Source organism: Primulina eburnea, unplaced genomic scaffold, assembly GCF_022965805.1.
Source record: "Primulina eburnea isolate SZY01 unplaced genomic scaffold, ASM2296580v1 ctg800_ERROPOS100000, whole genome shotgun sequence".
NCBI classification, from domain to species: domain Eukaryota; kingdom Viridiplantae; phylum Streptophyta; class Magnoliopsida; order Lamiales; family Gesneriaceae; genus Primulina; species Primulina eburnea.
Window position 1 is genome coordinate 34,287 of NW_027331570.1, and position 17,598 is coordinate 51,884.

Sequence of the window (17,598 nt, forward strand, 5' to 3'; positions counted from 1 at the left end):
AAGACATGTATAACAATGCAAGTTCTAGAAAAATTAACAATACAATGACAACACACAATCAAAAAAAATGGAGCATGATATCTTGATTGCTCATAGGCTCAAAGCTCACCAAAGAAGAAATATAGCAATTGTGTTAAATCCCACACACTTGTCTTCTCTAACTATCATCAAGAGCAATTTATTCATAATGAAAAAGTGATAATGCAAAAACATTTGCACGCAAAGAAAACATCATTTTTTATTTTCGCATCGGAGGCAATCAGAGTTCAGAAGAAAGAGATAACAAATGAACTAGGTGCTTGGAACTTACAACGTCACTATTTATTTTTTTAACCCAAAATGCAGAAAAATTAAATCAACATACTAAAAATCAAATAAAAAAAATCAAAAATCTCATAGTCAAGTCAAACTTCTCACACAAACTCCCACACCTAAACTTGGCATTGTCCTCAATGACAAAAAATGGATGCTCAACCAAAACGATAAAATAGTAGGAAAGATTAGAGAACTCCCCTGAAAAATGTTGAGCATCGTCAAGAAACATCATCCACTGCGGCGGTGGAGAGGTGAGAGTGTGGCTGCTGTGGGAGAGAGAGAAAAAAAACTAGGTTAGGAAATATTATTTTTTTTAAAAAAAAGTCAGTAGAGGTGTTTCAACAAGGCGTGGCCACGCCTTGTGCGAAGACATCTGCTGTAAAAAAATTTTTTATTTTTTTTTTAACAGTAGAGGTGTTTCAACAAGGCGTGGCCACGCCTTGTACAAAGACCTCTGCTGTAAAAAAATTTTTTTAAAAAAAAATAACAGTAGATGTGTTTCAACAAAGCGTGCCCACGCCTTGTGCGAAGACCTCTACTGGAACAAAATAAAAATTAACAAGAACTAAAATTTGGGTTGCCTCCCAAAAGCGCAATTTTTTTAAGTCGTTATGCTCGACATTGATTCTTTCTTGTTGCTCATGGTGGTTCATAAATGGTCACTTTGTCCACTTTATTCCGCTTGAATATTTTCATAGCAAATTTCAGCAAATGCTTGTTTTCTTTGAATTTCTTGGAAATCTCTATCCCTTGGATATTTCCTCCTTTTTTTATGAGTACATGCTTGGGTCGATCTGGAAGAAGTTTTTGCGCAATTTTATATATCTGCGAATCAGAGAGAGAAAATATAGTATTAGAATTTTCAACATGTCTTTCAATAATCTCCTCTAAATCATTCTTATTCACAAATTTTGAATTTTCTTGTGACAAGTGATTAGCGATATAAAGAGTATTAATAGTGCTTTCACTATGAGGATATTTCATGGTATCATAAATATTAAACTTTGCAATCTCACCATCAAATTTCATAGTAATGGTACCACTATTAACAATTTATGACAGATTTTGAAGTTTTCAAAAATGGTCTTCCTAGCAAAATTTGACTGTTTAAATCATCATTTTCCATGTCAAGCACCTAAAAGTCAGCAGGAAAAACCAAAATTTCAACTTTCACAAGACCATCTTCAATTACACCTCTAGGATATACAGTGGACCTATCAGCCAATTGAATCACAATGCCGGTTTCAGTCAGAGGTCCAAGTTCCAAATAATTATAAACAGAATCAGGCATGACATTGATAGAAGCACCTAAATCCAACATAGCCTTTTCAAGTCTAATATCGCCAATAGTACAAGGGATAGAAAACATACCTGGATCACTGCATTTGATAGGAATAGTTTTTTGAATAACAGCAGAAATATGTTCTCCTATCTTTTCCTTTTTACACCCCTTCAACTTATGTCTCTTTTTTGTAGTACACAATTCCTTTAAAATTTTAGCACAATGAGGTACTGGTTTAATAACATCTAATGAAGGAATATTTACCTCGCCTCTACAAAGAGTGTTATTCAACTCCTTAATACTTTCACATTTCCTGTTCAATGCAAGAGGGAATGGGGGAATAGTTTTATACTCAAATAGAGGAGAAAACTTACCTTTCGGAGCATCATCTTGATTGATTATTTTATCCTCAACCTTTATCTCATTCTCTTCCTTTTGCTTGATTGATGCTTGTACCCCAATTTCTTGAGCATCCAATTCTTTACAATTTCTCAAAGTAATTGCACTCACATTCTCTCTTGGAATCACCACTGTCTGAGAAGGTATATTACCTAAATTTTTTTGCTTCCAACTTGTGAATTGAAGTCGCCAACTGTTCCACTTGAGTGCTCAAATTCTGAATGCTAGCCCTCGTTTCCTGTTGAAATTTTTGAGTGTTCTCAGCTAAGGCCTTCACAATTTCATCTAGGGACATACCTGAGTTAGAGGCTTGCGCAGGTGATGGATATTTGTGAAAAATTTGTTGTGGATATCCTTGTTGACCTCCTTGATTCCTGTAGCTGAAATTTGGGTGATCTTTCCATCCTGGATTGTATCTATTAGAATACGGATCATACCGGTGTTGAGGCTGTCCAGGAAATCCACCGATTGCATTAACCTGCTGCGTTGGATCTTCCTGTAATGTAGGGCACGTGTCCGTCGAATGTCCAACCATCGCACATGTGCCACAAGCTTTGGCCTGTTGTACCTGCCCTACAACCAACTTTTCCAAAAGAGATGTCAAAGAATCTAACTTTTGATCGATAGGAGTAACACTTACCTCATTGACTTGTCGTGGAGGGTTATCTTGTCTAGTTCCAAACTGTTGTGCATTGGCGGCCATGTTGGAGATTAGAGCTCGTGCCTCTTGAGGCATTTTGTTTACCAATGCACCTCCACTTGCAGCATCAATCACGTTCCTATCAAAAAGTGAGAGACCCTCGTAGAAATATTGGACTAGGAGCTGTTCTGGAATCTGATGTTGAGGGCAACTGGCACATAACTGCTTAAATCTCTCCCAATATTCATATAATGTCTCTCCTTGTAACTGTCTAATCCCACAAATGTCCTTCCTGATGTTGGCTGCTCGCGAAGCTGGGAAGAACTTCTCCAAAAATTGTTGTTTCATATTTTCCCAAGTTGTTATGGATCCATAAAGTAAATAGTAGAGCCAATCCTTAGCCTTGTCGGCTAGAGAGAATGGAAAAGCTCGCAGTGAAATTTGTTCCTCTGTGATCCCTTGCGGTTTCATGGCTGTGCAAACAATATGAAACTCTTTCAGATGTTTATGGGGTCTTCACCTGCAAGACCACGAAAAGTAGGCAATAAATGAATCAAGCCAGATTTTAATTCAAAAGTAGCATCAGTAGTAGGGAATTGAATGCATAATGGTTGTTGAATAACATTAGGGTTAGCTAACTCCCTGAGTGTTCTTTGAGCTTGTCCTGCCATTTCTTCTTGGTCACTTTCACTTCTTTCAATCTCAAGATCAATGTCAGATTCTTTTTCTGTATCGTCTGAGTCCAATGATACGTCCAAATAAGGAGATGATGATGATGGCTGCTTTTCACGTCTTAATCTTTCTTCTTTTCTCAATCTCTTAGCTGTCTTCTCGATTTCTGGATTGTATTCGAGTTCACCTGTACGAGAAGAACGAGGCATAAAAAATATAAAATAATCAAAAGAAATTAACCTTACACCGTTCCCCGGCAACGACGCCAAAATTTGGTGTGCTGTCGTTGACCACCAAATTAATTCCTACTCTTTTAAATAAAAACGAGTGTAGTAGGGTCGAATCCACAGGAAACAGTAGATTTATTTCTTTTGATAATAAAAATAAAAGAGGGGGATTTGTTTATGAATTAAATAAACTAATTAACTAAATTTATCAACGAAAAGAAAACAATAAATTTAAAGGACAATTAATCAACTAGAATAAAGTAAAGAATTTAATATGGGAAAGATCTGATTCAAGGGGATTCTACTATTTAATTATCTCACTGTTCATCGGCAAACAAATAATTTATTTAAATTGTTCCAAGCAATTAACCTTAGAATTCTAGGGATAGCCGCTAAAATCCTTGTGTTTTCCTAATTTAATTGACCAAACCCAGCATCCAGTCAAAACTTATCAATAATTAACTGGGCACGATAGCATTCCATATTATTAAAAATAGCATTTTCGTTTTGTGAAAACAGTTAATCCTAAAATCTAACAATCGAGATAGCTGCAATTGATATATCGAGTTTCGCCGATTTATTTAGATTAAATATATTATGATAGCACAATACATCTACTCTATGCTACTCGTGTACCACTCATTCATGAAAATTACGGATCACTGAATTTATGGTTAGCAGTAGAAAATCATACATCGAATTAAATTGTTAGATTAAACGATATACAAAATTCATATTATTAAATCATAAATCAACAAATACTTGGTATAAAAAGAATATTAAATCTAAGAACAAATGCCTCAAAGTGATAAATTAAACAGTAAAAGATATCCCTTAAATCAGACTAATAAAATTAGCCAAGCATAGTTTGATCTACAATATCCATAAAAAATAAATAAGAAAACATAAAAAAAATGCAAACTAAATTTTTTGGGAAAATCTGGAAGTCTTCCTCTTCAGCTTCGTACGTGAGGATGGAGTGATATGATTGGATAGTTCTTTTGCAATTTTATTGTTTTATTCTTGTGCTGCGGCTCCCTTACGTGAGTGGTGGCTTTTTGGGTCTAAACAATTGCTAAAAGCCCACTAACTCTAATTAACCCTAATTCTTAAATATAAAATAATAGATAATATTTTATTTAGAATTTCCCTTCTTGCAATTTTTTTCGCAGCTGAAGTATCGTCACAAGGCGTGACCACGCCTTGTTCCAGGACTTCTTCTGATTTGATCATTCACTTTCAAACTTTATCTTAGAAACTTCAAATGTGAAAAACATCATCTTTTTAACTCAAATTTGCTCCAAGATCGAGAAAGTTCCTCCTACAATAAAATTACACAAAAATGTATCAATTAAACATATCGGAGGTTGGAATAATGGGAAATATGAAAATAAAAATACTAACTATTACGAGCCTATCAAGGGAGGACTTGATGAGTGATTTGACTGGATTGATGGCTCACACAACCCGAGGACCAGCGCTTCTATTATTTAAGAGCTCGAGTGGAGAGGCCGGACGCCAATATAGTACAAACATAAATATTTGTACAGAATGTGTGGCGCCCGGGCGGTAGAAAATGACTGCCCGAGCGCCAGGATGTGTAGATTGATGTTCGCGGACAGAACATGCCACGCCCGAGCGGTAATGTTTGACGGCCCGAGCGCGGTGTATTCAAAACTCAGGGCAGAATGTCTCGCGCTCGGGCGCGAGAATTCTGCCGCCCGAGCGCCGAAGCGGTGATGATAAGATTAAGTTCTTTCTTTCTTCTTATCATTTCGTATTCGATAAATCGAGAGAGAGAAACGAGAGATCTTCAATTTCTTTCGTCGAAATCGACTTTGAAACGCTGTCTAAACGCGAAACAAATTATATATTTGTGATCGTCGCGTCGAGGGCTTCTGACTGAGGTAATTTTCTTCTAGTTCCAGCAGCTCTAAATATCAAAGTGATGGAATAGCATGTATTTGAAGTTGAAATTCTGATATGTAGTAGACTAACCGACAAGAAACTCATATTCGAAGTCGAAATTGAATTATGATATGATTATGATTTGATATGAATTTTTGAAGTTTCAAATGATATTTGAAACTCATATTAATGATTTTGGATTATGTTATTGATTGGAATGAGTATGTTATTGATGTAGATAAAGTGTAATATCAATATTTTCAGGCTATCTGTATTATATGATATATGTTGTATTGATTGGATTGATTGGAATGAGATTATGTGTCTATATGCTTTATTTGTTGATTGATGTGGCATACATGACATTGAGATTGAGATATCGATGTATAAAATAAATGTTTTGTTAACACACATTATTTGATGCATATATCGATACATGACATGCACGTTGAGCTATGATCCTTGGATACCCTGATATGATTCGATTGGATTCTGAGGTTTGTGAACATAATTGCTATGTTGGTATTATATGACCCGTAAAGCATAGACAATTGTGGCCCCGATGATTGGATATGAGATTTGGGATTTGATGGCGCTTTGTCGACGCTATCATTCGAGTATCCCTTATTGAGGCCGGTGTGCCAGCTCGAGCATTGATTTGATAGCGATTCGATTGATTCTGACATGTGCTCAGTGGATGGGAATTTGACTTGATACCTCCACGACATACATGCATTGCATACCATATATCATTGTTTAGATATCTGTGGTATATATGATTGGTTGTTCCATACGGAGCTTTGCTCACCCCCAAGGGGGGCTGTTGTTGTCTTTGTGTGTGGACAATGGCAGGTAATCCAGGTTATCAGGAGACCGGAGAGGGTACTTCTGGAGGGAGCCACAGCTTGGGCTGAGGTTTTATGTTTATGTCTTGTTCCCAGTATATATGTATATGTATTTATATACCGGGGTATGTCCCGAGGATATGTGCTGTTTGTATATGATTGATTTTGATTACGTGTGGGCATGTTTATGACGTGAGATGAAATACTATTTTTAGTTTTCAAATGAAATGATTCGGGCTCACTGTAAAGAAAATTTAAACTCGTTTTCCGCTGTAATTAATTAATCCTAATCAGATTGCCATGTAATAACGATTAGGAGTTAAGGGCCCCACACAGGATGGCATTATGACTTTTGACTCATGCTTTATGATTAAAGATTTTTAAGATTATTTATTTATGCTTTGAGAGATTTTTGAGAGGTTTAGTATGAGCTTTACCTTTCAAATTATTGCTTTTTAGGTTTGGTAAAACAGTAGACGATTTTACTTTACGACTATTTCACTCGAATTTTTAAATACTAGTTGATTGAGGTTTTATTTTAAAAAGGGCAAAATATTTTATAAAAATATTTTCATGTATTAATTGAGTTGGCCGAAATATTATAAAAAACATTCTAGTAATTTTAAAGCAATAAAAAGGGCACACGTTTCAGGTTTACTTGTTCCCGTTGAGATAATAAATTCAATGAATTGAATTTATAAGAAATAAGTTTGATATGATCAATCGATAAGCTTATAAATAAAGTTTATAAAAGCTTATAGAAATTTTGAGAGCATGACTACTAAAACAGTCAAAGGGAATGCAACTGCCTTATATAGACATTGGTGATCTCGAAATTATGGTGTGCATCATAATAACAAACAAGTTGAAATTGTCGCATCGATTATATTTGATCACCGATATGGATTATGATGAGATTAATGTAATGGGAGCATAGATCATGGGTTCGTAAGAGTATAACCTCATCATGCTAATTTATTAAAGTTCAAATAGGCTTTAACAATTAAATTATATTTTTATTAAGTTAAAATATAGCTCATTAAGTTTTATAAAATATCGTATTGATTTATGTAATATGAAAATATTCATGATACAATAATTTTAGTAACTTGCACACAAATCAAAATAAATTAATGCAGGATATTCTTGAAAAAGGATATATGCATTAAAATCGAGATTGGCCATGATTAGGCATGCAAATATTTTTAGAATCTTTAATTACTTAATTAATCTAATTAAATAGGTAAATTGAAGATTAGACATAATTATAAGATTTTGATTCTTGTTTTACGTAAAGAGGTGTCCGAAAGTTTTAGAAGGAGATTTTTGATTAACTTTCGGCTCTTCCAATTTGGGAAAAAAAAAGTTTTTGCTCTCAAAATGGTTTTTGAACCATTTTATTTTTTTGACCTCAAATACAAAACATCTTTTATACTTTATAATGCAAGTTAGAAGATGAACAAACATTCCAGTCGTGGACCTGATTCGGAGATCGAAGAAAGTTCGTGAGAAATTCAATAAGAGCTATATACGTCAATATCGGAATAGTTAGAAATGAGTGAATTAATTCACTACATGTATAACTCCTAACACTCTATGAATGTTAATATAATTTAAACTATACCATTGTCCAAAGGAAATTTTGAATGTCAAAAAAAATTCTAAAACTTCGCTGCGTTTTGAACACGAGAAAATCGAGATCCAACAATTACATGTACTATAGCTATGTACTATAGATTTAATAATAAATCATCACAATTTTTAACTGTAAATATAATAATCACTCAACAAAATTTCTGTTACAAACGTCTCATATTGATATATTAAATCAATAAAAAAATGACATACAAATGGTAGAGATGATATTCCGAAGTAGTAATCTTCTTCCACACCACTGCAAAATCTAAAAAACCCCTCCGCCTTTTTTACTGCCGTAGCACCGCCACCCATCAAAACATGGCGGCATCAGTCTCCGTAGACATGGCTACAGTCTTCTTGGGATTAGCTAAACACCGGTTTTCTCCAATTTCCACTATCGGTACATCTCTTTCTGTTTGCAAAAACAGGTCCAAGATTGTTGCTCACGCCTCCCGCAGTCTCTTGACAAGCTCGGCAAATGCCGAATCCTTCAATTATAGAATCGTTTACTCCCCAATAAAGCGGTTCGCTCGCCGGTTCACAGTCTCTGCCTCCACCACTTCACAAACAGAGGATGCTGATGTTCTGACTAAAATCCCACCTGATAATAGAATACCGGCTACAATTATCACTGGTTTTTTGGGTTCTGGAAAGGTAATTTTTATTTTTATTTTATATCAGTAATGGGTTGAGAGCAAGGAGTTTTGTAGATAGATGGGCGAGAAGAGCAAGTTATTTTATGTACGTTTTATACTCTTGTGTAGTTACGTCTGTAAATAGTTGGTGGGTTTTGTTTGATGGGGAAAGTTTAAGGTTCTGAAACTTATTTGTGTTCATTTTGACCCGTCGAGCTTTATTTGGTGAATCATTCCAGGATTATATGGATGATGGTAATTACTAAAAAGGGGAGCGCCACAAATCTGATTTTTTGGCTTTTTAAATCGTAGGACGTTGATAATTTTATTATTTCACATTTTCATCCCTGATCGTGGTTGTTTCGATGCAATTTTTTCCAGGTCTTTTGTTAGTCAGTAATAGTAACGATATTTTAGTTATTATTTTGATGGAATTTTGTGATAGGAGTTTGGGGTGGTGCTAAAGTTTTGATCTTTAAGTGGCATGTTGTGGTGTTTAATTTGAGTAAATAGCAAGTGCTGTCGTGAATTTCATTTTAAAGGAGCAAATGCTGTGTTAGTGAGATATACTTCTCATTTTTATGGCATCAACTGGTTACCAATGGATACAAGTATGTTGATAATAATTTTTCGCGAAGTATTAGCTTTGCAAAAACAAAGTGAAAACTGGAGTTATACTTTGCCACAGTTTATTGTTGATTTAGTTTTCTTTGCTATCAACTAATGCATCTCTTAATTGCATCGACAGACAACCTTGTTAAACCACATATTGACTGCCGATCACGGGAAACGAATTGCTGTAATCGAGAATGAGGTAAAAATTTTAGTCTAAATGTGTGATTTTATCTTCTTGTTCAAGTTTGGAGGAGAGTACACCACATTAATATAAAAATTAGTTGGAAATGGTCATAGTCGCCAAAGTTATTGCACATCCTATACTTTTTGATGAGATTTTGTGTATTTTTCTCTTTTTCACTGTCAAACAAAATAAAAACTTCTTGTTATCTTTATAATAAAAAAAAAGCACTTTAAAAAGTCACTGTTGATTAAATACTTTTGTAAGGTTAGTGCTGATGCACACAAAACTTGGCCATTGCTAAACTTGTGTTGCCATGTTGGTTATCAGTATGGTGAAGTTGACATTGATGGTTCTCTGGTTGCGGCAAAAGCTGCTGGAGCTGAGGAAATTATGATGCTCAACAATGGGTGTCTATGTTGCACTGTTAGGGGTGATCTGGTCAGGATGATTTCGGAACTGGTCCGTAAAAAGAGAGACAAATTCGATCATATTGTTATTGAAACAACAGGTAACATTCATTTGTAACATATTATATTTTTCATCAATATTGAATAGTATCTATGTGCACCAATGCAAATATGCCATGTTCAAATTTTGAGTGGCAATATTTCTATGTCCTTGTTTTTATTTTATAACATAAATATAAGTGGAGTCCGTTTTGGCATATTAAGGTCCATTAGTTTTCATAATTACAGGATTAGCGAATCCAGCCCCGATAATTCAGACATTTTATGCTGAGGATCAGATCTTTAATGATGTTAAATTAGATGGAGTGGTCACACTGGTTGATGCTAAATTTGCTGGTGTGCATCTTGATGAAGTTAAGCCTAAAGGTGTAGTCAATGAGGCGGTAGAGCAAATTGCTTATGCCGACCGCATTATAGTAAACAAGGTATGATTTAATTCTTATAGCATTGGGTTCATGACATGTATCATTAAATTAATTTGAAAATATAAGTTGAGCACTTGTAATTTATGCAAGAACACCTATCCATTTACTCTCTAGTTTTAATTTTCATCATTAATGTTGAGTTTGGTGAATAAAAAGTAATTTGCTTCCAAAGGTGTTTGCAGGTTATCATGGTGCTTTCATCAATACCAGGAGATAATGCCATTGACTCTTACAATAAGTAAAATTTTTTTTTAACAAAAACTTAAATATGCTATCCCAATTCCCAACTCAAAAGTGCAATTCGTCGGACATATTACTCTCAAGTAGCTTTTTAAGATGTCTTTTTCCAAAAGAGTCGCTAAATTTACCACTGCAGCTTTTGTTCTGTTAGTGCAATATTGTAGCGCACTTACCCGAGCTACTACTAAACAAACTAATAAGCGTATATAATTAAACTTGATAACAACAATTAAACAACAGAAACCAAATAACTTAATCATCATATAAGTTAAACGAAAATAAAACAATAACTTCAGTCTTAGTACAACCAAATTGAAATCATAATCATGCATGAGGATACGAGAAACCAAATAAAATCTCTACTGGATCACCACAGAAAACTCAACTACTCTAACCACTGCCCTGACCATCTGAACCATCCAAATTAAGACCTGCCCTGTGGAATGGAGGGGTTCAAGATGAAAATAAGGACGTGAGCGACAATCGCCCAATACGAGAATGTACAAGAATATAAACTGATATGATGCATGTGAAATACAATATGCTCGGATATCAATGATCAAGTCAATAATCACATGCTCAGTTTAAAGACGCCTGAGTGTGTACTCTCTGATATGTCCTAGGCAAGTTTTGGCTCTCACACCCATCATCAAGTCGTGAACCTACAATGTCTAGTGTTAGCAGAGCCCGCGGGGTCTGTCGGACATTGTAGATCTCTATGCCCAAACGTCCACAATAAAGAACAGGGCTGAGCGGCTCCAACAAATGAGTTATCAGGTCCAACATGCTATGTCATGCATAATATGTCAAAATAGTAAACTATGTATCATGCCACAGATAAAAATGCAGTATATAAGTGTGTATATTATGCTTGGATATCTCAGTCAGTACATCAAGTACCTCACTAAAACAATGTGACATAAAGTTTACTCGTCTGAACCTAGACAATACCAACATACTGAAATCACTATCGAGCAAGATCCAGAATAACTAAACATGCTTGAAGGTTCTTCCTAATGATCCTTAACTGTTTATTTAAGGCTTTAGGATTATAGTCGTCAACCATCTGATGACGTCTTGATCTGTGTGTCCTGGTTCACCGACCTCTCCTCGAGTCGACACTAGCTCCGAACTCTGAAGCTTCCCGACACTAAACTGCCCTTGAAATTGGCTAGAAAACCTAAGGTATATGGCTAGAACTCGAGAGATAGTAGCTGGGGGAAAGCGATAGAAAACGAATGAAATCAGCTTCCATTTATAGGCTGCATCCGGACTAATTCAGAAGATCCGAACTCAATCTTATCTGTCACTTGTTATAATCTCATTCGTCTAGATGGACTTATCGGGATAATGTAATTTGAAGTAGATTGGGTGATCCATTTTCAATTCGGTGGATCCATTGATCCTCAATTAGTGAATTCTTAATAATGCTTAATTAATAACTCTTTAATCATGTCTTAATTAGTAATTTATTCCAAATAAAGATTCAAATCATTACAAATATGGCTATCAAGACATAGGCCGACAAAATTTATAGAATATCTACACAGTTGGCTCTCTTGGCTGACCCTTCTGGAAAGAAAATTCAAAGATAAGATTTTTTTGGAAGAATTTAATTGTTTGGTCGGATTGGTTTATATTTTTTTATTGTTTCGTAAAAGAAGTTGAAGCAGAAACAAAAAAACTCTCTGTTCTGGAACTTGTTTAAAACTCGTAATTTCTGAACAAACTGTTTGAAAAAAATGTTTTAAAAGAACATTCTAATGCCTTTTCTCTAAATTTTTCTAAAAAATAGCTTATGTATTCGAATGCACTCTAAAGAACTTTAAGAAAAAATGAATGGGCAGCACCTGATTTCTAACTTTTTTCATTGTTTACACATAATTTGTGTAGTTCCAGCTTCTGGAGTTCTGAGTGTGCTTAGTATATAGCACCTCTGGAGCTTTTACACAACCTCCAATCCCAGACCTAAAAATGAATTACTAAATATTTTCGCTTCTGGTGGACATCAGATTATGAAGGCTAACCTTATTTTTTCATTTGATTACAGACTGATCTTGTTGATGAAACAGAGATTGCTTCTCTAGTCGAGAGGATAAAGGTACTTTTCCTCACATTATGCCCACTACTGTTTTCAAATTAATTAATTTGTTTCCTGCTTTTGTTTTCTATGCTTTTTTTCTAATGTACATAGTGGGAATGCAGAACATTAATCGAATGGCTCAGTTAAAGCGAACGAAGTATGGGAATGTTAATTTGGATTATGTCCTTGGTATAGGAGGTTTTGACTTAGAAAGGTTTTCACTTGTCCTTTCTCTAGATTTTGGCACTTTGTTTATTTTGTCTTCTTAGCCTGCTACATTATTTAACTGTAATTGACTAATCATACAGGTTGTTCCCTTAGAAATATGTCCTGTTTATTCCATATTGAGTTATTTTTTCATAGCCTTAACATTGTTCGTTGCTGCTGCGCGTATTTTGATTGTATTATTTGAAATGTTTGGTGCCGCGCCATAATCTAAGAGATCTCAATTACTGTTGACTTCAGATATTGTAATGGAATATTCTTGTATTTTCACCCGAGTCGATTTACTGGTTTTTAGGGTGTATTTGAAGTAATTTTTTCCCCTAAAGTTCAGTTGATATGTGCAGAATCGAAAGTGCTGTTGACACTGATCATTCATCGGAGGATCATGTTGGTCACAGCCATGATCACGATCACCATCACCAACATGATCATCATAACCACGATCATGGGCATGAACATGAGCACAAACATGGTAATTCCACACTTCAAGTTTCTAAATCTCTGTTGTGAAATAGTAGTTTTAAAATGATGGGTTTATCTAATGTCCGTTGTAGCGTGTACCTGTTTTTAACCTAATTGGGTTGTAAAATGATTGAGAAAATCATTCTCAATATCTAATTCACAACCATCCATTTGCTGATTATTTCACAATCAACGATATTTGTAACTCCGGATTTAAGCACGAGTTACATTATCATAGTAAATTACAAACAAATTAGGCTTTATCTGTCTGGTTGAGGCTCAAAATTAATCTTAGTAAAGAAAATAAATGTCAGTTTTATATGATGATGGAGGAGAAAGTATTAGATATGTTTAGATGGTTGGATTTTAAATTCCTTGACTTCTTTGGATGATCAAAATTTGAGTGAATTTCAAATCCACTCTATATCAAATTAAACATTTTCAGTTGTGATTGTGATGATTTTCAAATACAAACAAGATGAGTGTCATTTAAAATCCATCTACAAATCAGGCAGCCAACATGGTTCAAATCCACGACCTTGGCAAAAGCAATCAACTTCTTTACATCTTGCGGTAATTAGCTAGCCACGATTTATAATCCTTGCGAGCGGCGGCACAACAAAATAATGCCAACTTTTCTTCTTTGCTTTCACAATGGCCCAAATAATTTCACAATGGCTGCACACTGACATAGACTCGAGTCAAAATACTTCGAAGTAACTTGTTAGTTTTCATTGGACTTGTTTCAACATCTGGATCATGACATTCCATGTTTGTTATCTGTAAATTTTTATGGCAGGGTTGGTTGAGATCAATATTTATCCTGCAATTTGTAATTTTGGATCTAGTCAAATTCTATAAGCTAGTAAAAATTAAAACGGTATTGTTCGCAATAGCCTTCCCAACCTCTACGGAAAATACACTGCACTATAATTTCTCGAACTTCGGTGCAGAACATCATGATGATCACACTCATGACCCCGGTGTTTCTTCAGTCAGCATAGTTTGTGAAGGTGTTTTGGACCTCGAAAAGGTATGTTCTAAAGTCTTGAGTGTTGCCCTTGTAATGTCTCCTAAATTTGTGTTGTTTTATTCTTAAATGCGACAAGACTTTAACCTTTGAATTATTATGTATTTAATGGATCACCATTGAGGACACGATGCTTAATATCTCAGGCCAACATCTGGTTGGGTACCCTTTTGTTAGAAAGAAGTGAAGATATATATCGAATGAAAGGTCTTCTATCAGTCGATGGAATGAACGAGAGATTTGTTTTTCAGGTGCTGGTGCTTTGCTACATATGTATAGACTCAGTTGTTATTCACTATAACCCATTTCGTTACTTGTTCTGCACATCTAACAGGGAGTTCATGACATATTCCAAGGCTCTCCTGATCGGTTATGGGGCTCGGACGAGCCAAGAATAAACAAGATTGTATTCATTGGAAAGAACCTTGATGCCAAGGAATTAGAGAAGGGCTTTAAGGACTGTTTACTTTATTCCAAAGATCTTGGATTACTAGGTTGACACTCGACCATTTTGTCATTGAGGCCAAAAATTCAGGTGCCTTTGGCTATCAGTAAACCAAATACTTGATGTTGTCAATGAGACGAGGTGAAGGCAACGACGAGAGTGAATCTGCATTGCGAAAACGACCAGATTTCTACAAAAAAACGTCTTTCGGGTATTGGTTTCGATATCTACTTGTTATAATTAAAACAAACATGTTTATATATTGTTATGGCAATATACTTCCCCTTGGGTTACCAATTTTCATCAGCTCTCTGAGGTATATAACTTCTCTTATATGATTTTTCAAATGCGTGGATGTATAAAATTTAAAACAATTGGTAAAAAATAAATGACCCAAGAATTTGAAGTGATAAAAATAAATAGAAGTAATTAGAATGGTAAAATTTCTACTACATCCTTCACAACTTGAATGACAACCGATTTTAAAAATAAAAATAAAAATCCCAACAAATTTTAAAACTTTAATAATCGAAAAGCAATAGTAATATAAAAATTAGAAATAAAAAGATAATAGAGCTATTAATGAGTTACTTTTTATTATCACTCCGTTTTTGTAATATAAGATAAGATTTAAATATTTTTTATTACTTATTATGGCGATGGATGTCTTATAAAAATCCAAGAAATGAAAAACAAAATAAAAACTGCTAAGGTAGATTTGCAGAGAAAATAATATTTATACGCTCTATTTGTTCATATGGACAACATGGATTTAAATAAGCATTACACCAATCAAACACCATAATTAATTAAAAAATTTACTCGAGAAAATCATAAATTTGACATTATATTCCACAAAACAAACATAATAATCAAAATATCATAGATATAGCTTAAATTTCATAAATGAAATAAAGAATTAAAGATAATTTTGAAATCAAAGTCCTACAATACAATCCGGAGAAAAAAGGCAAAAAGCAAAAGAAGGAAAGAATGAAAAATTTGGTGAAAGACTAGGATTAAATAAAAATTTACAGAAAAAAATTGTGTTTATCTTTTATTATTATATTTTAATAAAATTTATATTAAAAAAATGAGTAAACTAGATGTCCTAAGTTTAACATAAGAACCAAGGTCATAGATAAGAGTAGGTATTTCGTAATATTCTCACTTAAACGAGTCAATTCGATCTATATTTAGAGTTAAAAATAATACTTTTGACATAAAAGATAATATTTTTCATGAGTTGGGTCGGGTTAGAGATCTGTCTCACAAAATTTACTCGTGAGACTTTCTCATATGAGTTTTTGTACAGGTCCAAAAACATCTTCCGAGAACTTGGATAGATTGTTTGGTGGGTTCGTCAAGAGTCCACCAAAGTGTGGAAAGAATGTCACTTAGACAGCAGGAAAGGCTACAAAATGAGGGACATTATATTTTCTTCTAATCTTGGATGATTTTTGAAAACATGTTGATTTAGACCTTTTAGGCATCCCACGCCCAGAAATGTGTGCCATGGCAATAACATCTCGTTCATTAGATGGCGACTCAGGTTGATCTTAAAGTAAAAGTTTCACATATCGAGGAGGTTTGAAAACTATTCTATGAGCATGTTGGGGAAGTAGTCCTGAAAGAAGATATTTGGTCTACTATCGAAGATGAAAGTAAATCCCTTGCTCGATCTGAAATTGGCTCAAGTGTACATCAGAAAGTGTCTGCCATGGCAATAACATCTCGTTCATTAGATGGCGACTCAGGTTGATCTTAAAGTAAAAGTTTCACATATCGAGGAGGTTTGAAAACTATTCTATGAGCATGTTGGGGAAGTAGTCCTGAAAGAAGATATTTGTTCTACTATCGAAGATGAATGTAAATCCCTTGCTCGATCTGAAATTGGCTCAAGTGTACATCAAAAAGTGATTTCTAGTGTTCTAAGAAGTATCTTTCACGACTAAACTTGGGTCATTACATTCTCCCCCTTAAAAGGATTTTGTCCACAAAATCAACTACGGTAAATACAAAACATATTACGACTGAAAGTACATGATACAACTTAAAACATCTGCGGATGATCCAAGCGCATACTGCTCTCCAGCTCCGAAGTTTCCTATTTGTCCCTCGTTTCTGCCATTGCGCGTAAAGCTCTACAACTTAAAAACATATGTGGAATGCTCTTATTCATGAGTGCCTTTTCTGTTCTATCCAGGATCTTGAGCGGTTGCTCCACATAAGTCAGGTAGTCTTCAAGCTGAACCTTCGGCGGATACAGAATGCATGCTTCATCTGCTACGTATCGTCTTAACAATGATACATGGAAACATTTTGAATGATGTACATATAAGGTGGTAATGCTAGTCTGTAAGCCAAATTCATGAAAATTTTGAAAATCCCAAAAGGCCTAATGAATATCGGATTCAACTTCACCGACACTTGAGTCAGAATCACATGAATATCTTGAAAGGTGAAATTTTTATAAATAATTTCTCACCTTGCTGAAACTGTAATGGTCATTGATTAGTATTCGTATAACTAGTCTGATGATCTTATGCAGTCTTGATTCTCGTTTTAATCAGATCTAACTTGTCAATCTCTTATTGCACTAATTCTGGCCCCTAAACTTGTCTCTCTCATACTTCATCCCAGAACAAAGGAGTATGAAAGCGTATTATGTACAATGATTCGAAAGGTGCCATGCCAAACTATTGTGGTAAATGTTATTGTCAGCGAATTCTACTAGAGAGTAAATGATTGTGCCATGCTGGCCCGAAATCCGTAGCATAAGCTCACAAAATATATTCCAATGTCTGAATTTTTTTCCGGACTGCCAGTCCATTTCTGGATGACATGGCGTACTTAGAATC

General features: G+C 34.7%; 2 protein-coding genes and 1 non-coding gene across 3 annotated transcripts; 2 read left to right on the plus strand and 1 right to left on the minus strand.

Annotated features, from left to right (window-relative positions):
- Positions 1-1,450: 1,450 nt before the first annotated feature.
- On the minus strand, positions 1,451-3,517 carry LOC140822332 (uncharacterized). Its single transcript, XM_073183060.1, has 3 exons — positions 3,157-3,517; positions 2,294-3,109; positions 1,451-2,148 (listed from the first exon to the last, which is right to left on the minus strand). Exons 1-3 carry the CDS (start codon positions 3,515-3,517, stop codon positions 1,451-1,453), a joined length of 1,875 nt encoding a protein of 624 aa, XP_073039161.1.
- LOC140822333 (small nucleolar RNA R71) lies at positions 2,830-2,936 on the plus strand. Its single transcript, XR_012115953.1, has one exon. It is a non-coding gene; the product is annotated as a small nucleolar RNA R71 (small nucleolar RNA).
- Positions 3,518-8,134: 4,617 nt separating the features above from the next.
- LOC140822328 (uncharacterized) lies at positions 8,135-15,030 on the plus strand. Its single transcript, XM_073183056.1, has 10 exons — positions 8,135-8,580; positions 9,310-9,375; positions 9,688-9,868; positions 10,056-10,252; positions 12,543-12,593; positions 12,698-12,789; positions 13,145-13,272; positions 14,216-14,295; positions 14,439-14,543; positions 14,627-15,030. Exons 1-10 carry the CDS (start codon positions 8,245-8,247, stop codon positions 14,789-14,791), a joined length of 1,401 nt encoding a protein of 466 aa, XP_073039157.1. The 5' UTR covers positions 8,135-8,244; the 3' UTR covers positions 14,792-15,030.
- Positions 15,031-17,598: the final 2,568 nt, after the last annotated feature.